Genomic DNA, 24,181 nt, shown 5'->3' with positions numbered 1-24,181 from the left:
AGCGCGGCAGCAGGTGCCCTGACCGGCAGGGCCGACCGGTTGCGGACGCCCGCCCGCGGGCCGCCGCCGGTCGTTCCTCCCTCACCGGCGAAGCGCGGGTGGCGGCGGGCGCGGCCCCCGCGGACGCGCAGCCGCGACGCGCTGAGCCCCGGGCGGGGACCCCGGCGGCGGCCGGCTCCTTCCCGCGCCGCGGCCCGCTGAGGCGCTGCCGGGCCGCCCCCCGCCCCGCCGTCGCCGCGCCCGCCCCGCGCCCGCCCCGCGTCAGCCCAGCGTCCCGGCCGCTCCCGCCATGCGGCTCTGGGTGCTCCTCAGCCTGCTGCTGCTGCAGGAAACGCTGCCGCACGGTGAGCCGCGACCCCCGCCGCCCTCAGCTCCGCCGCCCCGCCGGGTTCCCCCACTTCGCGAGCCGCCTCGGGCTTTCCTTCCTGCTGGGCCGCCTCCCCCGCCCTCAGCGCGGCCGCCGCTGCCCCGCGAAGCCGGCGGCGGGTGCCGGCGGCCGCCCCCCGCCGCCCCCCGCCATGACAGCTGGCGGGGCAGGGCCGGGAGCCATCTCGGGGGCGGCGGTGGGGTGCCCGTCCCGCTAGGCAGAGGTGGAGGGAAGGCGGGTTGCTCTCTCGGTCCGCGGCCAGCCAGCCGCCGAGGCTTTCCGCCGGAGACGTTTTCGGCCCCTGCTGGGGTTTTGGGGAGAGGCGTTTGCGGCAGCACCAGCCGCCCCCCGCCGCCGCGTCTCTGCAGGGTCGACGTTTGGGTCCGCCCTTAAATCCCCGTGCCGCGGCCGGAGGAGGGTCGGTGCTGGACGTGGTGCTCGGGGTGAAAAAAATACAAAAAAAAAAAACAAAACAGTTTTGTGCGCAGTTACTCGTTTGTAGAGCGGACCAAACTTTACTTGTAACTCAGTTTCAGGTTGTGATGAAGTCTTGGTGGGGAAAGAGGCAAGTTTTTGACTGGGAAGGGATATTCATAACCAATCTTTGACTTTATATAGACTTTAACTAGGCAGAAGAGAGGCTGTTTCCCTCTTGCAAAATGCGAATAAACTTATTAAAACTTCTTCAGAAGAAACAAAACAAAATTCCTCTGTGTTTCACCACAGAAGGGCTTGGGGAACGAGGCCTGTGTAGCCGGTGGAAGGGTTTGTAGGGAAATCGGAGCCAGGCCCTGCGGTGCACGGTGAAAGGCAAAGAGGCAGTCACCACAAGCGGCCCAGGAGGTCGTAAGGAAAAACGTCTTGTAAGAAGATAAAAAGATCCTTCATCCCGAGAGCTGTTAAGCATAGCAAGAAGTTGTCGGGGGAGGCTGTAGAGTCTCCAGCCTTTGGGATAGTTGGAGCTCAGCTGGACAAGGCTCTGAGCAACTCAAGGGGGGCAGGAGGGACCTCGAGAAGTCCTTTCCAGCCCGATTTTTCTTACGATTATGTGCAAAGGAATTGCACTTTGGACCAGTGTGGTGTGGGAGAGGATTTCTGCTGAAAGATCTGGTCTGCGGGTGTGCACTACCACATCAAGAAAAGTGTTTTCTGTTTGAGAAATAGACAAGAAAAACACAGAAGAAGAAATGAGTTGTAACTTGGGCAAAATATTTCCTAGGCCTATGTTTTTCTTACTTTGTCTGGTTCATACTGAGGTTTGTCTGGGTGCTTCACGCTGTGTCATCCAGAAGCTTAGCTACAGGAGAAAGTAACCTGGCATATTTAATGACTGTTCCTTGTCTAAAGCTATGGGTGTAAGTCGTAATGTAGACATTGTGATTTCGAAATAGCCTTCCTAATTGAGCTTATCTTACTTTATGAACAGTGAAATATGTCCCTCCAGATTGTCCGGGTAAGTGTTGATGTGTGACCCTGTATTGTCTGCATCAGTGTTTGGATGATTAACTTTTCATTTGAAGTACCACAAATAGAGATTTGTCCAACCTGTTTTGTTACATTAGCTGTGATCACAAAGATTCTTCCCTCTCATCTTAATCCTGGTGGTTAAGAATTATTCTTTATGGTAACCTCATACTTGATTTTTTTTTTTTTTTTTAAAGGAAGAATTCATCAGTATTAGTGAGAGTTGAAAGGTCTCTGATGCTGCCAAGATGCGCATGTGGGTATAGGTGATGTCTCAAGTCAAAACTGGATGCTTTTAGCATTATGTGACTAACAGTCATTTGGGGACTGTTGTATAACATCTGCAAGACATTAAAGGATAGGACAAGACAAATACTGTGAACCAGGAGCAAAAGTGCTGCATGGTGTATTTCTGTGACATATCGATGCATAGTCTTCTGCTTCGGCATGATGCGTTAGTAGGGACCCTGAATGTACTGTTGCAGAGGAAATGAGTACAGTGCATCTTAGAACTGACATTAGGAGCTGATCAGAAGTAGAAAGGGGGAGTTTTCTCAAGGAATATTTTTCTACTACATATTATTGGTTTTTTTTTTTTTGATAAGAAGTGCTGTTGCTGAATTAAAACAATGAGGGCTCTGCGCATAAATCTAGTGAGATGGTAAAGTATCCCAAACGTGATATATTCATGTACTTGCATAATTGGGCTAGTTGAGTTTGTTCCTTTCCCTGGGAAAGTCTTTCAGTTTGGGTAAGGAAATGCGGGAATCTGTGTGGTGGGTTCTGCGTTCCTGGAGGGATTTGATTGTGTGCCCTCTTTGTCTTAGGTGATGGCCTACTGTACCAGTTAATTTGGTTATTGTGTGTACAGATACTTGATTCAGTGATGAGAGAAGGCAGGATCGTGAGGTGTAGAAGTGATGGCATCAGTAGATACCTGGACAGACTTGTAGGGAGTTTTGGGGAGGAGCGTGGTCACGGCTTGCTTGGAAACTCACCTCTTGAGGAGGTGCATCAGAGAAGCAAAACTAGGTTTTCTGTGTAGGTAGATAAAAGGTCCCCTGATGGTGTTTCCTGAAATGCCCCTGCTGTCACCTGCAAGGAAATACAAGGTCAGACAGACAAGAGGCTCACTGTGTAGCTGGGAGTGTGGTGTAGGAGGAAAGTGTTCAGACTCACTGGGAACTACAGAAATGTGGAACAGAGGGAACGTTTACAGAGAGGAAAAACTTCATCTAGAGAAAATCAAAACCAGGCTTCTGGCACTTAAAATTGAAAAGCTTTCATAGGGGAGCCTTTAACAGTTTCTTAAAGGCAGAGTGTCAGGTGTGGAAGAGCACGCAGTTTGGGATGATGCATTTCCTTGGGGTGAGGTTTTAAGAACCATGTGCCTTTGGACAAGTGGCAGGATTGAGGTTGGCAGAAATGGCAAAGTGTATTTTGAATAAATAGCCCTATTTGGCGGGGGGAGGGGAGTGGGGAAAGGGTGGCTGGACCAAAGCTTGTGTGCTTCTACAGACAAATCTGTAAAGTACAACAGAGAACTGGAATGGTTGGTTTGAAATGGCAATGCTTATCCAAAAGGCTTGTCACCCCTGTCAGTGGGACCTCCTGATACTAGGGCACAAATTACAGAGGACAGATGGAATAGCTCACCCCAAGGGCGAAGTGGCAGTACGTGTTGAAGAAAGCTTTACTGCCAAATCTGGTTGCTGGTGGGTTTTGTCAGTAACAGTCATCTGGGCTGAAATACCAGCCTTGTAGAGAACAACCAACCTGGTTACTGACCACCCAACATGATGGAGGGAATGACCGCTCTGTTAAGGAAAATCAAAGGGGCAGCAAGGACTGGATAGAAAAGCAAAGGGAAGAATTCCTTACACTCGTGTGGGTTGGATCACACACATTGGCGTGTGACGCCGAGTGCAATTGTTTATAAGCCATGAATGATGACTTCTTAGAGCCGCTACTCTGAGAACCCCTGAGAAAAGCATCCGTTCTTGACTTGGATCTGGAGCAGTGCTCAGGTAATTGGGTTCAGATGTTGCTTTAGAACAGCCAGACTGTTGTTTTTAATATTCTTGCAGGAATAATAAAAGCCAAAGCAACGACTGATGCGTTTAATTTCGGAAGGGTGAATTACATGAGATGAGGAGGCTCATTAACTCACATATGGGTTAAATATAAAAACCAGAATAAGGCAGACAAAAAGAGTTTGAGAAACAGCTTGCAAAACGGATAAAACCAGCCATAAACCCTTTTCTTCTTCTGATGTGCTGGGGTGGGGTAGGGAGAGATGGCTGCAAACTTTGTAAGGCTGGTAGGAACAGGGGATAAGAAAGAACACCTACAGAAAGTAAAACTTAAATTAAAGACTTAATTATTTTTGTGCTCCCATGTTCACTGTGGAGGTACTTCGGGAGGTTTAATGGAAAATGGTGACATAAGCGCATCAGAAACTTTGAGTGCAGTATCCTACTGAGCATTGTAATAGCAGGCTCTGAGACAGAATCTTCTCTATAGGGAGAATCATTAGAGGACGTCTCATTAATATGCCAAAAGAATTGGCTTTAGAGAAAATCAAAAACATGAACAGTGTTTAAGTGACATGATTTGATGATATACACCTGAAACTTAAAAGAAATTTGAATCTGAAATCACCAAAGTCTTAACGTGGGTGCATAACCTATCACATAACTACTCCTTTCAAGTGAAATAGAAATATGCCAATATTTTAAGATTTTTGAGGGAGGTACAGGCAGAAGGCCAGATTTCTGTAGTCTGTAAATTGAACTCGTGAATAATTAGGCATGAATTACAGAAGAGTCGGTATGGCTTTGTATGGCTGCCTTTTTTTTTTTCTCTCTCTTTTTTTTTTTTTTTCCTTCCTTCAGAAGTGTGTTTTGTTTTGCAGATCTGCTGAAGTTCTCTGAAGGGCTTTATAATGTGGCCATGGATGAGTTGATTGATGTACTTGGATTCCCAAAGGCTTTTGATAAGCCTGTTGTTAAAGACTACATGGGAACCCAGGTGCTGTGAGACAAGAGAAGGCCTCTCATGGAGTAATAACTAATAGAAAACAAAGAGTAGGAATTAATCTTCAGTTTTTTGCAATATGGTCATAGAACTGGTTTTATGCAGTTGAATTTCACAGCGATCTTGTAAAGCATGTGCTTTTCAACATATTTGTAAATCTGCTAAAACAAAAGAAGAGAAAACTAATAGTAAAGAGTTGCAGGAGGATCTCTCCATATTGAAAGACTAGGCAGTGAAAATAGGACTTGAAATTTTGTGTTGGTAGATGCAAAGTAACACATGATTCTAACTTCATATACACAACTGATGGGTTTCTAATTAGGAATTTCTAACTGATGATTCCTACTTAGGAAAGTGATCTTGGAGTTACACTTGATTATTCTAGAGAAAGTCAGCTCCTAATATTGCTTCCTTGAAAAGCAATGAGCTATTTAGACAGGAAAGAAGACACCACTAATAGGCACAACTGTGATTTGACCGTATCTTGAACCTGGTATACAGTCTGCTTTTGTCTTCTTTCCATTACCCAAACATGATGTAACTGAACTGCTGTAAGATGCGTATTCTTTACAAGGAACAATTAAATAGAGTAGGACTCGTCAGTGACTAGAAAAACCCTACTTCATGGTCTTCCATGGGAGGCAGCAACCACTTCTCTGAAATTCTCCTTTGTTATCATCGTTCCCCCAAGTTTGTCAATTTTGTATGGCCAGTAGCATCACAGGTGCCAAGAAAAATTAGAAGAAGTATAAATATTTGTTTCACTCTCCCTTCCAGAAACTATAAAATGTTACTCTTTATCTTAAAATGTCATCAACTTTGGAAGGCATTTCTATTTGATCTTTTCAGTGTGTGGCTCATTTTAAGGCGGTGAGGCATCTTTGCAATCAATTTCACCAACGCTCATAATGTAGAACTGGGAAAAATGTTTGTCTGGGTGGCGGGGGAGGGATGTACCTTAGTAACTGGATGTATCCCTCTCAAAAAAACTATTATGTAAGAGTCCAAAAGAGTTCAAAATGCATCAGGCAAACTAAGATGACTGCAGCATTGCTGTCTTCCAGTTTATTTTCCAGCTGGTTTGAGACCAGAAGGCAAATGCTCGTACACAGGCAGCTGAAATCAGAGTCAAAGAATGGCTGAGGTTGGAAGAGACTTCTTGGGATCATCCAGTCCAACCCCATGCTCAAGCAGGGCCACCTAGAGCAGGTTGCCTAGGACCATGTCCAGTCAGGTTTTGAATATCTCCATGGATGGATACTCCACAGCCTCTCTAGGCAACCTGTGCCAGTGCTTGACCACCCTCGCAGTAAAAAGTGTTTTCTTATGTTCAGATTGAATTTCCTTTTTTTAAAGTTTGTGCTCACAAGGCTCTGTGTCCTTTAAAAGAGGTGTGGTGTATATCAGCCCGGACTTACAGAAGTGGAAGGCTGAAGCAGTGCAAGGTGTCCAGCTGGGGTGTGAGGAATGTCACAGGAACCGTCAGTGGCAGGAGTCTGGAAGTGCTACTGTTCATACTGTAGCCAGTAGCAGTTTTAATTCATGCTAAATTCCAGAGGGAGCCTGTTGGTTGTTTTGTACAATAAAATATCCGTGCATTTACACGTGGAAAAGGTGTGTTCAATGTGAATTAGCTGTCAGGCACAGTTCGTGGAGTTTTTGGTGTCTGGGGACAGCAGTTTTAGGCTCATCTCACAAAAGATCTGTGCTTCCTGCTGTCAGATAAAGTGGGAATGTCTTGTTTTTTGTTTTTTTTTCTTTTTTTGAGTTTGAGATACCTCACTTTTCCTTTCCATTTCCTTTGCTTTGTTTTAAAAGGCAGCTGGGCATCCCTGTTGTCTCTAGTAGGTAATGAAATCTCTTGCCGTTTGCCTCTAAATAAGGTTCTGTTTTCTTCTGGGCTGTCAAAATAAATGGTTGTTACAGAGAAGTGATGAATTAAATACTATCTTCAAGAGACAAGTGCCATTTATGTTTTCACAGTACTTACTGTAAAAGACGAAAACTGCATCACTTTCAGTATTTTATAAATCGTCATGAAGTTCCACACTTGCCAGTTTTTTTCATGTGTCTCTTATGGTAACATGGTGTGTGAAAAGGTTGTGTAGAATTGATGGGGGGGGTGTGTGTGACATCCTTATGAAGACAGAGAACTTGTGTAGCATTGTGTACTGAATGGCAATGACATGAGGTAGAAATGACAAAAGTAACTGGAGATAGAAATGCTGTATTTCTTTCCCTTCCCATTTGTAAAGTTCTCATACCTCACATATTTGTCTGTTTATATGAACTATAACTATAGATTTTCCACATGTTGTTGAAAGCTCTCTCTTTTTTTTTTTTTTTTTTTTTTTTTCTTTCCTTTTTCCCCAGGAAAATGAGTCATGCCAGAGACTTCAAAAATTTATGGAAATTAACTCTTACTCATTTTTATGAATCCTTTGTAGGAAGAACAAAACTTTAGTTATTCTCTGTGATAATAAGGAAGTTTTGGGTTGGTTTTTTGTTTGGTTGGTTGGTTTTTTTGTTTGTTTGTTTGTTTGTTTTTTGCAAGAAGACTATATAACCTTTTTCTAATCAGTAACATTGCCTTCTTTTCTTTGTTTTACTAGTTATTGGACAGCCCACAAAGAGTAAGCGTCCAAAAGAACCTGGGGAAAACAAAATTAAGCCTGTCAACAAAAAAGTAAAACCCAAAATCGCCAAAATGAAGGAGAGAGAATCTGCTGACTCCTCTCTGAAGTCCCAGTCCATACTGACACAGGTGATGGATAAAGGCCGTTTCCAGAAACTAGCTGCTACTTTAAGCCTGTCTGCAGGACAAAGCATAGAACTGCGATGTAAGGGGAGTAATGTTACTTGGAACTATCCTTCATACTTAGACACCTTTAAAGACTCCAGACTCAGGTAAGCTATTTTTCTTTTTTTTTTGGGGGGGGGGGGGGGGGGGGGGAAATCTAAAACTTTTCCTACAACTTTCAGCACCATTGGTGTGTGTGTTTGTTTGTTTGTTTACATTTTTACAATCAAGATGTTCCACCTAGTGGTTTCTAATATCAATGAAAAAGGATGAGCATCTTTCAGTCGTCACCAGTTACCGCTCTGTGATTTGCACTGTGGAATAGTCTTGTAGCATGTGAACTGGATTTCCTTCAGATGAATCTAAAATAGAAGATGTGGTCAAACGGGACACCGGTGTGCTTCAGCCACTAACAGGGAACCGCATTAGAGCTAGTCTGAAGTAAAACTCTCAAAATGTGTGAATGTGGATGGCAGGTACTCACTACCAACCCTGTTGCTCTACAGAGACTTGCTTCTGGTGGGCTGTACCAATTGCTAATGTAGCTACCACCTGAGACACTAAGATTAATTTCCTGAGGAGGCTCAAACCCACATCTCAACTAGCAAAAAAAATATACCAGCCACCATGCTAAGGACCAAGTGAGAGTAGTCTTTACTTTTTCAGCCAAAGTTAGCTTTGTGTGCAAAAGGGAATTGCAAGGTTTGTGGCGTGACAAAGTTCAATGCTGAGAATAGTCACCTTGGGTTTAGGAAGGCTTTTTCTTTCATGTAGTGACATCTTAATGGAAACTGCATAAAATGTTGTTAGAGCAGAGAGAGGAACTGAGAACTCTTTCCCTTTCTCTGCCCCACCAGATGAGTGTCCTGTTGGTCTAAACATCTTCTCTGAAACCCCATACACTTGTTTGCCTTCCCAGTTTTTGAGCATAGTACGCATAGCTAAATGTAGATTACATGTAATAATTTAGTTCTGTATTTGAAAGAGGAGGGGCATATAAGGAGCTTAAGGATGCCTTCCACAGGCATTTTTTTGCCACGAGTAGTGTTTTTTTTCACTGGCTGTTTTATGGAGATTTATGTGGCTATGAAAGACAAGTAGTGAAGAGACTGTGCAGCACTGTGAATGATGCCCTAGGAAAAGCCCCTTACAGCTCTTTCTTGAATTATTAGGTGAGAGAGGCACAGAGGTATGAGCAAAGGTGTCAACTCCTATTGTCCTTTTGTTCCTAAATTAAGTAGAAGTATGTTTCCTCTCTGTAAATAACTGAGGTTATCTGCATCTCTGTGATCCATTTCACTTATTTACAGATATGATGCTACCTTAAAATCACTCCCAGTTAATTATTTTTTCAGATATATTCTTCTCCTTTCCACTTCTCTTTTCAAAGAGGAGTGTTGAAGATCGGCAGTTATATGCTCTGATCTCTAGCATATCCTTCTTCGTGAGCCAGTTCTTCTCTGAGTGTTTATTTGCTTGTCCCCTGACGGCTGAGGAGTTAAAGAACTACACTGGCTGAATGAACCTCTGTAGCTAGTGCAGGGCTTCTATCCTAGTAAGTCAGAGCAGCAATCCTATTTCTGCCGAGGGCTTATCGCAGCAATATCTCTCAAAAGATCTTGTGGCCGATTTAAACAACTACTGCTTTTTCTTTTGCAAGAAATAATGTTTTATCTGGATTTATTCCAGTAGGTGGCGTTTAGCAGCCGCAATACAGACCTGGCCTTCCAGCAAGCCAAAGCTGAGCGTGCAAAATAATATCACTAGGGAGCGTGTACGTGGTGGTAGTTGTCGTTTTCAAGTGTATCTTATGTTTTGTGCATTTGCAAATAGGTTGCTGGCATGATTGGGTCCTGTAGATCTCCAGGTCATGTTATCTGAGTATTAGCATCTGGCATGGAAGAAGGCAAGGCAAGTATTCACAGTTTTTGGAGAGGAATCTGAGTGCTTCTTCATTATTTGTTTAACTGTTTACTCCTCTCTTGCAAAATCAGGTATTTTTCTAGTGATGCACATGGGACAAAATACAAAATTTAAGGTAGTTTAGTGGAAAAAAAAGATACGCGCTTCCTAATTGTGTAATTTGGCATTTTGTAGTTTGAAGTAGTTTGGGATCCTGTTGCCTCAGCAATTTACCTTTCTCTTCTCACTCAAGTTCACAGTATTTGTAATATTTTAACCATATAAAAAAAGTTAATAATTTCACACAAAAAAAATGCTATAAAACATTTTGGCTGTGTGCATATGATGTAACTTGCCTAAGTATATATTTTCTTTTAGAAGCGTGTTAGGCTTACATATAAGGGTCTATATTGAAATATGGTGATCTTTGCTTTAGAGAAATTGTTTTGAAGTAAGTTATTGCAGCAGTAAGACTGAGTTAGACCAAGTCAACAATTTTAAATGTAAGCAGACGATCCTATAATTAACTGGAGAAACTGAAAACATAGATTAGTAGCACACTTCAGAGTCACAGAAGAGTAGTAATTTATGGAGGCATTGACAACAGAATATTGTGCAGTTATATTTTCATCACATTTTTAGCATGACTCTGGTAATTATCTCAAGATCTTTGCTGTGGTGCTAATAGATGCATATGAAACAAAGATCTGCTTTATAGAATGTGAAATATGAAATTCATTTTCTGTGGTTTTAGAATGCTTTGATTGAATTTAACTGGAAATATCTTAAAGATAGTATGTTATTTAGTTAGCTCGGTTGGTAGTGTTTGTAAGTGAACGGTCAGCAGAAAAGGTTATTAACAATGTTATCTTTCAAGAGGAGCTTAGGTCTTCCTTGCTGCGTACAAAAGACCATGCACTGAGCACCAAATAGAGTAGGCAAATGTTAAAATTTTACAAATATATTACACTCATTATTTTAAAATAAAATGCTGAATATAGGGCAAAGGGGGGGAAGATCAGAAAAATTATTAGCGAATAACCTACGGCAAAACTTGTTTAATCATCTAGATAGATGTATGTTCAGTATCTTGTAACATTTTTTGAGTGCTTAAAGACCAAGTGTAAGGTAATCCCTTCATTACCAATTAGGGAGGTGTGGAGTGAAACCTGAGCTAATTAACTGGGCTGGGCTTTTTTTACCTTGGATTTGCGTGCTGGTCTTGCTGGAGTTGGGGCACTGGTGCAAACCAGAGTTGGTCACAGCAACAGGGGGAAGTGGTTGGGGTCTGAGGAGGTAATGGAAAGTGAAGGAGGAGTGGGTTGCTGGACACAGAGGACAAGTGGGGAGGAGAGGCAATGGCAATGAGGTCCATGCAATTGCTGGGGACTAATGACTGCCATTCTTTTGTTCGTTTGTACATCCCTACAGCAACAGCTCAGGCATCCAATTCCTGTTTTTTTTTCTTTAAATAATAGGAGGGATGTACAAATTCAACTGGTCTGTCGGGAATTTTAACAACAAACAAGGTGTTTTACATCTCCTGGGAACTTCTAGCGTCCTCTAACTCTAGCTGCTACTAGAGGAGGCTTTAAGGACCCTGGCATCTAACAGAATTGCAATTATGGGAGGCAGAAGAGACCTTAAGGTTCGGGGTGGTGAGGGCATTTGTAGCTCAGTTGGTCGGAGGGTTTGTTAACAGCAGAGGTCCAGGGCGGGGGCTGACGCTGAAGATGCATGCTCACTGCCTTCTGTTTCCTGTCTGTAGCTCTGGTAGAAGAGGGTGTTTTTTTGTTTGCAACTAGTTAAATTTAGCGTCCATGTAATGTATTTCCTATAGGTGGTTGCAAAAAGAAGTAGGGGTAAAAGCCAGATGTTTTGTATCCATGCCATGCTTACCACATTTTTAACTCGCCCGTGTGGGAAGGAGAATACAGCAGCCTGGAGGACAATATGACTTTTCTAAGAAGGAAGAGGTTATAATTAGAAAAGTCATTTCTGTAGTATTAGTGGCTATGCTTTCTTTGAGTTTGTCTTTGTAGGTATACTTTATGACCTGGTAAACAAAATATTTTTGCTTGCTGTACTAAAGAGTGTCAGTTTTTAAAGTTCTGTAGCTGTTAACGTATACTAAAATTATTATATGGGGGGAGGGAAAAACGCTGAGTGAAAGGAAGAGGAGGACTCTGGCTGTTTCTTGTTGAGCCAGAGGAGAAGTCCTCTCTTTCCACTTATCCTAACTGGGGTATATAACAGTACACACTGAAATGATTTACTTGGCTTTAGAGACTAGCATGCAATGCAGCTCTGGGGAGAAAGCTAGAATCGTGCAAACTTGGCTCCCAAGTTAATGACACACACCAGCTTCCTTCAGGACTAGCTTGTTATCTGTAATGCTCTCTTGCCTTGTGCAGCATAAGTATACCCTGCAGATAACTTTTTGTCTGAAAATTTTGTGTACTGGCTGAACTGGCCAAAAATCTTGGCAGTGTTAATGGTCAAAGGTAGCTCGTGCACCTCCAGAACAGAAGGGCTGGAATGTTGTTTCGTAAGACTGTGCATAACAAATTAGTGACTGTGGGCTCACCCAGAAACTGGATCTACAATGTATGAGAAGGATCAAAAACTGAGAGGGATGAAAGAAAAATAAAGGCAAGCACATTTTCCCTTTTTTATGCTTTATAGCAAAAAGCCCTTCTAAATGAAGGCGGTCTAATTTGATGACATGGTCTCTGCTCTGCCTGACTTCGTGCATGGGTCTCTCACTTGCTGAAGACCAGCTGTATTTATCACAGAACTTCATCTGATAAATAAACTCATGTGGAATGGAACTGCTCCAGTGGAAGAAGTTGGGGCAAAGAGCTGGATGTGCATCACGTGCACGTTTGTGTTTGCGGGGGGTGTATGGACAGGAGCACTCTCAGAAGTATCGAGGAAACTGTATGTTGTAGAGGGCGAAATTAGCCTGCTTTCAGTGAATGCAGGCTCCTGCTGGCTTAGTGGGATGTCAGTTGTGCTCATGTGTGTAACTGAATTTTGTTTTGTTGCATGTGCTCTGAAGTCTGAAAGGGATTTTTTTTCTTGTGTTAAACAGCAAGATGTTATGTTCCTCTCCTAGTGGGCTTGTATTTGAGATAAGCTCTCTTTTTTTCAGTATGAATGTAGCTGCTTGAGAGGAGTTTGCTAGATGCTCTTTGAGTGATGTGATGTACAATGTCTTTTTGTATCTCTTTTTTTTTTTAAGCTTCTAAACTTGGCATAGCTTTTCTGGCAAAGATCTTCTGAACTTCAAATAACTAAAGCTTAATAAGATGAATCTATGGAATAAGATTTTGGAGTAGTTTTCTTTAAACAGTCTTGAAATGTTTGTATATACATCATTTTTACTTTGTGATATGTAGAGCACAGCAATGGTTTGGCTTTTGAGTCAGATTTCCCAGCATCTAAAATAGTAATGAAATAAAAGTTATCCTGGAAATATTGGTCAGCTGTAGGATTTGCCATTTATAATTTACTTTATATGGCCTGTTTTCTCTGCTTAATATGTTCATGTGACAAGTTTCAACACTTCCACTCTCAGTTGCCAGGTTTTGTTAGTGCATGTTTGTGGATGACTACCTCGCTAGGCTATTTCCATTGATTACTGGATAGCTTGTTCTCAGTTAAGTAGAACACACTGTACAATAATTAATTAACTCTGACCTTATTTTTCTGTCTGCTGGGATTTTGAGCTATATTTCAGTGTCTGCATTAATGGTTGGAGGCAAAAATGTTCTGGCATAATGGTTTCTCTGTAATGTTGACATTTAGTACTGGATACTTGCAAAACGTTTTATGCTGATGTAGTCATGTAGCCTATGAAATGTGAACTGTGAAACTAAATAATAATAATAATAAAAAAATAATAATACAGACTAGGACATGTTTTGGCTTTCTCTTTTCTTCCTGTTGGGTATGATATACAACAGGATCTCTTGCACAAATAGGAATCTCTCAAAGCTTATCCAAAACCTGAAGATAATTTATAATGTAAGGTAGTGTATTTATTAAAAATTAAAATGCTACTACTTCATAATTGCATGATTCCAAAAAGTGGAATCGGACAAGGCCATGTAGGACAAGCACCTTAGCGGGCAGGAAACATGATTTGCCTGTTTCCTTAAGCAGGCCTCAAAACTGCCCTGTGGTGGATGAGTGTACTAATGGTGTCCGAGGGCTTCAATGGGGAAGATAATTCTCTGTTAGCCCTGGTTGGGTTGTGTATTTGGTGTGTTTGTAATTTCTAAGCTACTGGCCTTGGCTGGAGGCTGAATGTTGGGTTACATGAACTGTTGCTTATGATTGCTGGTAGTCCTGCAAACTGCTGGCAGAACACCTAGGGAGTCAGAAATTTCGGGAAGTGCGCATAGCTGGAAGTAGTGGCCTCTCTGTTTAAGCAGTTATTCTGCCTGCAATGGAGACATAAGCAAAACAGAGCATTTAGAGCATACGGTACAGTCATGTCCATAGTACCGCTGTAACACAGTGAGAAGTTGTTTGAGAGGATAAGAATTTCTTCAAAACATGCTAATCCCAGAAATAAATGATTGTCAGGCACCTGCCTTATAGAATAACTGCCACATTAAGAAGAAGAAACAGGAGGATAATAAATATTCAGAGAACCCACAGTTGAATAAGAGTATGGGAACTGTTCAGACTTCATACAAGCTGTGTATTTGTCCAGACCCTGTTTGAAACACTGAAAAGAAGTTTGTTATCAAATACCTAAAACTGGTAAAATCTCTCCTGACTTGGTTAGAACAGAAATGACCTTGTAACTCCATGTTTTGCAAAGGAAAGCGGGAAACCTTCATGTTCTGGATGTGCTACCACGTAAAGGCAGGTGGTTTTGAATAACATTTTTTGAGGGTCGGAGCAGCAGTGGAGTGCATCAGTACTGCCACATGGCTGTCCTGACAGGGTTCCCTGAGAGCTGGTACTGTTGGACCATTGCTTTTGCAATCCAGCAAAAGGCAACACAGCAGACTGCCAGCTATAACACCACCTGTCTGCAAGAAAGACCAAGGAAAGCAAACTTTAAAATAAAAAAAAATAAAAAAAAAGGAAGATGAGGTTGTAGCTGCTGAATTTCATAGATAAGTCCTTTGACCCTTAGAAATGTTGTCAGTATCTACATATTTATAAATATTTGCACATTTACAAATGTCAGTCCACTGAGAGATGTATCTGGGAAATTCAGGAGAAGGACAAGAAAGCGAATCAAGTCTGAAATAATCACACAGGCTGCATTTTGTGTAGTTACATGATGACACTGCCACTACACCTCCAGAGATGAGGAAACTCCAGCGAGAGGATGCCAGTGAGGTGGCTTAGGGCAGACGAGCAGGCAATGCAAAATGACTGACTTGCAGAACAAATCCAAGCTGAGACAGAAGCTCTTTATGGTGGTGGTTGCAAGTGGAGACTTGGGCCAGTGTGTTAAAGATGAGAAAGCATTCACACTGAAAGCAGGCATAAGTCATCACACAAACGCTTATTAAAGTACCTGCTACTTGCTACTCCTGAATGATCTTTGTTATATGCTGTTGAAGCAGTGCTACAGTCAATGTTACGAAAAAAGGACTGAGATGCATGCAGGTTGACTTGGAGCATGAAAATACAGGATATACATGGACAAAGTGAGACAAAACGTAGATGAACATATTGTCTACAGCAGTCACAGCCCAGTTTCAAAATGGGGACTGAAAGGAATCCAAGAAGGAACTGTACAAGACAAAAGCTTGCAAGTGCTCCTGTGTAGTTGAAATCAATAAAACTACTCATGTAAGCAGGTCTTTGCTGGAGCAAAAGGGGAAGTTGCAACATAGCTCTGAAAGTGACAGGTGGGTCAGTTGCTGAGTAGGAATAAAAAAATCAAAAGTATAAGTGAGCTGACAGAAATGTATGAGGAAATGCATCTGTGCTTGTCTGTGCCTTTTGTTTTTTCTTCTCCCCAGTATAAAGCAGCTTGACAGGTACGGTCAGCTGATCCTCGCAAATTCCACTGCAGCAGACACAGGTGAATATAGCTGCTGGCTTCAGCTGTGCAGCGGTAACAAATGCAGGAAGGATGAGACTAAAACAGGTTCAACGTACATCTTTTTCACAGGTAATTAACTCACTGGGGGATTAGTAATGGAGATATATTTGCTAGTAAAACAGGAATAAAGCTACATCAGCGATTTCACTGTCAAGATTTTTCTTCCACAATTTTCATCTTTTTTTAGTGGATGTTACGGAAGACAGTGCTGGTGAGCAGAAAATTACTTGCTTAGTGTGATTTATGAGTCCATTTTACCTATGGATTATGCTAAATGTGTACCCAAAATAGCGCATAATGCAATGGAAAGCAAATACCTTTGAAAATACTAATACACATTCTGAGGATCTTCTACAAAATGAATAAAAAATGTTTAATTTTTGAAAACGTGTCTGGATAAAGAAAATAAACCTGTGCAGAAGATTCATTTTGTCATGGCATTCCAATCACCATGTGGACATTCCCCCCCCCCCCCCCCCCCCCTTCTAGTTACCTGCACTGACTTAAAAATCTTGACCTCATTGATCTTGGTAAGGCCACAGTTTCTCCCAAGAGTCTATATAGCATGTCGAGAGGCAAAACACACTTAAGTACGTGTGTTGTCCCGCAGAGCTTGAGGTTGACTGTAGCCCTAACACTGCATGGATAGGGTCATAGTAGGTAACCGCGCACGGTTTACTGCTACTTGGTACAACAGAGCTGAAATCAGATGGTTAATTTGTTCTTCTCATGGAAAACATTCTGAATGGTAAAACAACCTTCGCTGCCTGATTAGAGCTAAAGCATTCTTGGCTAGCAAATATTTCAGTACAAAATGCTAAGATAGGATTGTTTGCAATATGTTTGGAGCTAAATTAGACCATGAGACTGTGCAGAAGCCATTTATCAGAAGTGCTTAATGTTCTGAGGATACATTCCTTTAGAAAGCCTGGAATAAACTTTTCAGTCAAGTTATTATGTAAATGCTCATGCTAGAAAGAGGGATTTCAGCTTTATATTTTTCTTAGAAGCATGCCAAATATGGAAATACTCTGTCATTCTAAAAGCACTAAATATTTCAGCTACTTAAAGCAGTGAATCAAATATTTTGCCTAAAATCATATGTATAAGAAGGCTGTAGCTCCAAAGAATATATCTTTCTAGTAGTGCTTATCTTACCAGTGGTGGTGAGTTTTTTTATGTGTGGTACCCTTTAAAAGTGGGTGAGTGAACAGAATTAGATCCAGATGAGTATTTGGAAACTTATGAAAAAGGAATTCCAAAGATTTTCTTAAGATCAAAAAAATCTGATTACACTGCAGAATACTTTGTATATACGAACAGCTTAGAAAAGTCGTGTTGTTTGTTTTTTTTTTTCTTTTGTGTGTGCATATTTAAAGCAAAAAGCTTTGGGTTAATCTTTAATGTTGCTCATACCAATTTTCTTTCTGTTAAACTAAGATATAAACATTACTCTAACTATATCAACTCTTCTGCACAGATAAAGAGGAACTTTTTGTACCTACTCCCAGTTATTTTGAGATTGTCTACCTGAACCCAGATAAACCTGCAGTCATCCCATGCCGTGTTACTACTCCTTCAGCAAAAGTAACTCTGCACAGGGAATTTCCAGCAGAAGAAATTGAAACAGATGGAACTGATATTATTTATGATGTGAAGAAGGGTTTCGTCTACCAGCACCCTACTTCTGATCATAAAGGTATTGTCTACTGCAAAGCAGAGTCACAGGGAGCACCTCAGATTTCCATCAAGTATCACCTACTGTATGTGGAAGGTAAGGTGGAGTTTTCTATATGCTTGCACCAACTCTTCTTTCTTCTGCTGACATTATTTAGAAAACAATTTAAAAAAAAAGAAAGTAAAAGTAATGTCATCACAGAGTTTTAAAATCTTGATCAAAAGTATATGTGATAAAACTTTGTAGGTTTAAATTCCAGCAGTTTCCCAGAGTAGAGGGGAAAGTTGCAGGTGTACATCACTTACCTGTTGCATTAAGCAAACTGAGGCAAAAATTGACTCATTAAGTTTTATCGGTGTATTTAACTTTAGAAGCTAACTTTCTGCTTCCAAACACTGTCTGTCTGTCAGTTCCCAAGGGCCCGCCCTCAACCACAATTGCGGCGTCACCCAGTAGAGCAGAAGTCAGTGACAGCGTTCATGTGATCTGCACAGTCCTTGGGGAGCCAGATGTAGATGTGACCTTCAGGTGGCAGTACCCGGGGCAAGAGGTAAGAGATGTACGGCCTGGCTGAAATGGTTTGTTTTTCATAAAGGCAATGCTTTGAATGCCAGTCAGTCTCTAGATTGGAGTAAAGATTCTTTCAGATTGTGGTGTCTGCCTCTTGCTAGCTCAGGCGTGCTGGCAGGAGGAGGCAGCACATCCCTTTTGAACTTCAGCCCATCTTTCCCTGAGAGCCTAGAAGTAGCACAGGAATGAAGCTGGAGAGCTCTACCCATGTTAGCAAAAATCAAGCTCAGCAAGGCTCACTCCTCCCTCAGGTTTCCATTCCAGAGACACTCAGCCTCTGGCAGCATTTACAAAGAAAAGCCTCAGACAGGGTCAAAGCTAGCCAGCATCAGGAAGCTATTCTAGGGCAAGCCACAAAGCCTCACTGATGCCTCTGCATTTGATATCCCTTCCATCTCCACGGCTCGGGCACATGAATCATTGCGGCACACAATCTTTAAGCTTCATTGCTGCCCACATCCAGAAGTGCAGAAATCTGCTGCTGCCCAGCCTCATCTGAAAGAATCCGCTGGAACCATCCAGTGGATCTTAGAACGTTGTTGGTCCTTTTTCTTGCACAAAATAAGGTGTATCTGACTAGCATCACTGACGGTCCCCTCTCTTCTCCCTCTGCCCAGCCTGACCAGTTACATTAGGGACTTGTTTCTTAACCAGCCTCATCTCTACTGCTGTTTATCCTAAGCATGCTAGGAGCAAAGGAAGGACTGCTGGAAGATGGAACCCTTCACCAGAGGAAAGGGATCCTCTAGGACCTGAGGGTTTGCATTGTATTCCATTTGCCGGCCCTCCTGGTGCTGGGGTGTCAAAGGACAGTGCAGAGCTTGCTAGTAAGGTACTTGTATCAGCACTGGTCTGCCTGAGCCAGCATACGATTAAGTCATTTAATGGCAGAGGTAATTGCTTAAGTGAGTGAGTGGAGTTTAGTGCTTACTAGGCTTGAGGAAATTCAAATCCAAAGCCCCAGGAGTTTGCTGTAGCTGTTAAGATAGGGACTGTAGCACTCCACTGTCCTGGGAAGCTGCGTGCCTTTTCAGGGGAAAAAATAGTGAGAGGTCAAGTGAGCACAAAAGGGATTTGAACTGCTGGTGAGGGCACTGGGCATGTAGAACCAGGTTTCTAGTCCTTGCTTAAATGTTAGTTCGTTCTTTCACTTCCCCTTCTCCCCTCTACCTCATTTGGGGTTGGTGGGTTTTTTTTTGGTTTGGGTTTTTTTTGGGTTTGGTTTTGTTTTGGTTTTTTCCTGCTGAGCCTATTGAAGTCTGAGAGTTCGTGAGCATTTACCAACTTCTCTGCCCTGTCCTGGCTGTTAAATGACAGCAGCCTCAACTGCATGTGGTAAGGGGCTTGGAACTGATAGCATGAGTAGGTGATCCTAAGAGTAACTACTGGATGGAGCATTGGAAGAGTTTGGCAGAATTCCTGTTCCTGGCGTGCATTTGAAGTTAGGAAGGAAAGGGGTAGATGTGTAAGTGAGCAGAGAAACTCGCAGCTGTCGGGGAAGTAAAAAAGTAAAATGCTTGGGCAAACTGAAGTGCCTCCAAGTTCAGGGAGCTGCAGAGCAATAGTGGTTTTTGGGTTAAATGCCAAATGTCTTCCTCTGAATTTAGCTCTTAGCATTACTTTGAGTGAGATGCATCAACAAATGGCGGTATCACTGTCCTTCAAGGGGGGGGCTTTAACTGTCACTCTCTTGGCGGGGGGAAGAGAAGAAATGCCCCTGCTGATCACATCAGCTTTGTGGATTCATATGGTTTTCTGGTTTTTGTGTGTGGTGGTTTTTCGGTGGTTTTTTGGTTTGGTGGTGGGTTTTTTTGGGGTTTTTTTTGTTTTGTTTTGTTTTTTTTTTTTTAGCTTTCCCTGATACCTGTTTATTGGACTGTAGTAACTGGCTATACAAACCCCAATTTTATGTCTTTTGTAACTAACTGTAATTACTAAGAACAAACAATTGAAGGAATCAAATTCTAGACTCAGCCTGGCCTTCCAAAACTCTGTACCTTATTCGTGTCCACCCCTTGCCACGTGGACACCTTTCAGAGCTGAATGGCTGCCCCAGCCTGGTTGCTGGCTGCTCTTGGCCCACTTGCTCCCAGCGGTCTTACAGCGCCCGATGCAGCGCTGGCATGTGCGCTGCAGTTACGCCTCTCTAGCGCTGATTACATATAAACAGCTAAAGACATGCAAATTGTCTCCCTTGTTTGCTGCGGATCCTGCGGATGCAGCGCAGGGCACACGCGCTATCAGCAGAGGACTACACCCTCTCGCTGCACCCACCTACAGGGCCTGAGAGAGAGACTTTGGCCCGTGGCCTGCATCGGCCCCGGGAAGGGCTGATGTGCCTATCCACTGGAGTAAACAGCCTCAGCTCCAGCTGTGCCTGGGGATAGGGAGGGAAGAGTTGTGCTTGGGTTTCTGCCCCAACAAAATGATGAAGTAAACGCCAGAGTAGAAGCACTGCATGCTTGCTGGAGACTTAACGTTCATTAAGGAAGTGTTCACATACTGCAAAGGAAAAAGGTAGGGGGGGAGGGGGAAGAGAGAGGACCGTCAGTGATGCTGGTCAGATACACCTTCGTTTGTGCAAGGAAAAGGACTGGCAAAGTCCTGAGATTCACCACGTTTCCATTCACTGCTGCTGCTTTCAGCGCAGGGAGATCAGTGATAGTTTTTGTGCACTGCCACCACCCCACCCAGCACCCCGGCTGCCACCTGCCACTTGATCCCGGAGCAGAAGCAGCACTTTAATCCCTGCCTGCTCCTAGGTACCTTGCATTGGAAAGACCCTCCTCTCATCTCAGGGTGGTTTTTTGGGGTTTTTTTTTTTTTTTTTTTGGTTTGGGTTTTTTTTTTCCTTGCCACTCCCTGACAGTTGCACTTGCTCACTCACCTGCTGTGAATGCATACTGATCCACTCCTTAATGTGATTCCCTGAAACTAGCTTCAAAGCAGAAGGCAATTAGTTTGAGAGAAACTGGGCTAGCAGGAGCCCCACCAGGCAAATAGCATCTGCCTTATGTGGCCTTTACCTTCACTTTCACTAGGGTCAGGGAAGTTCCACTTGCCATATTAAAGAACTAACTTAGGCTTGAATTAAGTGTGGGGTAGTCCTTGATTGTAGGTAGCACTTGATTTTCAGGCTGGGAACAGGAGGTAGTGCTCTGCTAGGTAGAGCTCTGCAAAGTGGCTTGATTCCTTCTAAAGGGTTAAGAATTTCTAGATGAGTTTACCAGTTTTTCAAAAAGTTCTTGCTAGCTGTGAATGCCTGCCACTTCCTAGGCGTTCCCTGAGTGCACTGTGACTCGTCCCTGAGCAGTACCTAAGACTGGCAGCGTCTTCTGTACTGGTCATTTTGCAAGTGCGAGATTGTAGCTTTGGTTCTGGATAAGTAAGTGTCTAACTTATCCTTTTGCTACTATTAGCTTAAGCCTTGTAGCATTCATGTTGGTAGATGGCTAATCCATCTACTCCATGAAGAGGAGATGGTTTCCAAGTGGAAATCTCAATCTCAATCTCTCTCCCCCTCTTCCCCTCTCCCCCTCTCCCTCTCTCCCCCCAGTTCTATCCAGGTTATTGGTATAGCACAAGCCAACATGATTAAAGCTGCTGAGCAGCATGATGGATTTTGGGAGGAAAGAGACTGCCTTAGCCTATCTTTGGGCCAGTTCCTCTTATCCAGTCCTTTGCAAACTTCTGAGGTGCCAGGGAGTGTGACCTGATAAACAGTCCATCAGAGAATTCTCTTATAGAAGAGGGGAAAAAAAAGCCTGTTATATTTATAACACCACCACCACAATCTAAAAAAAGTATCTTTCTAAGCATCCTTGTTTGCATTTGTGGCTTTGAAGTTACATACACACTTTGGAAAGCATAATGTGAGGAATAATTTAGAACCATTTGTGAATTGTTACTGTTTGCTCGTGTGTTATCTAATACAGTGTTTCTGCAACTAGAGGAGGAGGAATTAGTTTGCAACACATGATTTAAAGCTATTTTCTGTGCTAAAAGAGAACTCGGTAAAGTTTGGGCGACTAAGTCATGCCACTGCTGCCTGCCTTTTTGAGACGTGCTGCAAGCCTGAAAATAAGCTGACCCACCCATCCTGACGTCTCCCCCAAGGCACCTCACCTGTTTGATCAAGCACCCAAACGCAGCCTTACTAAGCGGCCCACGACTGCAGCAGCGTTCATTCATAGGCCCCAGGCAGAGCCTTGGCAGCCCCTCGCTAACGTAAAGATCCGCGGTGCCTGCGCTTAGAGTGGCAGAGCCATTGTATTAATTCTCCTTCTTTGGCATAACTCGCTGGTACATCAGTATTTAATGCAGGGCTGCCAGACGCCTTCACTTTCCTCACTTAAGGGTGACTTTTGGATACAGGCTCCTACTACCTGACCTCTTGCTTCAGGGTTGGATAGTAGCGCCCCTAAATACACTTTGCAGAATCATGTATTTTCTCATGCGGTGGGTGGGTTTTGTTTTTTTTTTTTTTTTTTTTTTTCCTTTTAAACAGCCTGAGAGGCCTGTGAGTATCCAAAACTTCTGGAGACTGATAAACAGAGGAACTGGACACACCACAAGAATCTCAAAGAGTGTTCTTCTTGTTGAGGATTTTGAAGCCAGAGATGCTGGAAACTACATCTGTATAGCTCAGAACCTACAAGGAGAAACAACGGTAGCTACTAAAGTTGAACTAAATTGATAGGAAAGGCTTCTGGACACGGAATGAACTGTATGTTATTTGACATTATAGCCATATATTTTCTTTATTAATGTTTAAATGAAGTTTTCTCTATCACTGTCTCTTTTCATATGTCAATGCATTCCATACTCCCTAGCTTGACAGGCCAAACCAGAGCTCCCTGTGCCCAGCAGTAGTCAGTTGTGAGTTTATAAAACTACTATGAAGCATTAAAGCTCTTGGGCTTTCTTTTGCGTACGGTCTTTTTCCTCAAACCCTTCCATAAGGTTAACCCGCTGTATGGTTTGTGCCTTTTTTGTGTATGTGAGAACTGAGAGGATATTTAATATCTTCAAAAATCCACCAAGCAGGTGTGTCTTTACTGGTGCTGTGCAATTTTCAAGTTTAGAGTACTGTACATGTTTTAAACAAAGACAAAACTAAAAAAAAAAAAAAAAGCTTGTTACAGAATTAGCCAATAACAAATGTTTATTTTGCAAGAATAATTAAATTTCTGAACATTATGAAAACATAAATGTGTGTGTTCATTTCATATGTGTATAAAGACACAAACACACAAATATTCTCACTCCTGGGGAAGATTAATACTAAATATATATATATTAAGGTGCTAGAGGGTATCTCCAGAGACTTGTAAGTGGTTGCATATTCCTTATGCTGTTGCATTCTTACCACCAAATAATACGTAGCTTACTTAGAGTTCACTCCTCAATAGATGTATGGTGTTACGTTTGCTAAATTATGTAGCAAATGATGTTTGCTAAAGGTAAAACTAGCATTTATTTATATAATATCATTTACAGAAGACGACAACCCAAATGTAACATTATTCTAATGTTCAGTTATACAGCAGAATCTCTTCTGAGGTTAATAACAAGTTCAGCTCGATTGTATTAATTTACTTAGGAGAAAAGGAAAGAGGTTTCATTTATGCGGAACTATATCTGGATAAATAAGCAACTGCTTCTCTTACCCTGGGTTTAGTTACCGGTGGAAGGAAAGAGACCGCCCAGAGAGAAGGTAAGAACTTGCTAACAGTGGCCTTGGATGCTTTGGCAATGTTTTTTCTTCCTAGCCTCAAGCACAGAATCCATGTAAGCTAGAACTTCCAACGCAAATCTAGTCAGTAGTGTAATTGTGTGACAAAAAGGTCTTAATGAAGCCATCTTAATTATAAGGCATGTGAAAAACAGTTTATCCCGAGCACACGAGGAACCAACCCAGGAACCAGGCCCGGAATCTTGCTTGCGCGCTTCAATGTGCCTCAGCCTGCGCTTGACTGCAATTCGTAAAGCTTTCTTCTGGCCAAGGCCGGAGGTAAGCCCTTTGCCCCAGGCACTTCAAACCCTTGAGCAGACGCCTACGGTACCGTTTTGAGCAGTGCTATCTCGTAAGTACGGATGTAAAAATGGCAGCTTCTCAATAATGTCATTAACCTGATTATTAGTGTAGCTAATGAAAACATTAAACAAGGTTGCTGGAAGCTTTTTCTTCAGCATGCAGGAGCCTAAAACAATGTAATGGGTATGATAAATATCCATGGTAAAGACTGAACTGGCTCTATGCATGTCGCATGAAATATGCTTCAT

General features: G+C 42.6%; 1 protein-coding gene across 1 annotated transcript; it reads left to right on the top strand.

Moving 5' to 3' along the window:
• Window positions 1-289: 289 nt before the first annotated feature.
• On the top strand, window positions 290-22,608 carry PDGFRL (platelet derived growth factor receptor like; the record flags this gene model as incomplete). Its single annotated transcript, XM_082315644.1, has 6 exons — window positions 290-344; window positions 7,480-7,774; window positions 15,566-15,717; window positions 17,129-17,422; window positions 17,737-17,876; window positions 22,404-22,608. 6 exons carry the CDS (start codon window positions 290-292, stop codon window positions 22,590-22,592), a joined length of 1,125 nt encoding a protein of 374 aa, XP_082171770.1. The 3' UTR covers window positions 22,593-22,608.
• Window positions 22,609-24,181: the final 1,573 nt, after the last annotated feature.

This window comes from Platalea leucorodia (genome assembly GCF_965183815.1).
Source record: "Platalea leucorodia genome assembly, chromosome: 6".
Taxonomy (NCBI): Eukaryota; Metazoa; Chordata; class Aves; order Pelecaniformes; family Threskiornithidae; genus Platalea; species Platalea leucorodia.
The sequence above is the reverse complement of the archived record's forward strand: the minus strand, read 5'-3'. Positions and strand labels throughout refer to the sequence as shown.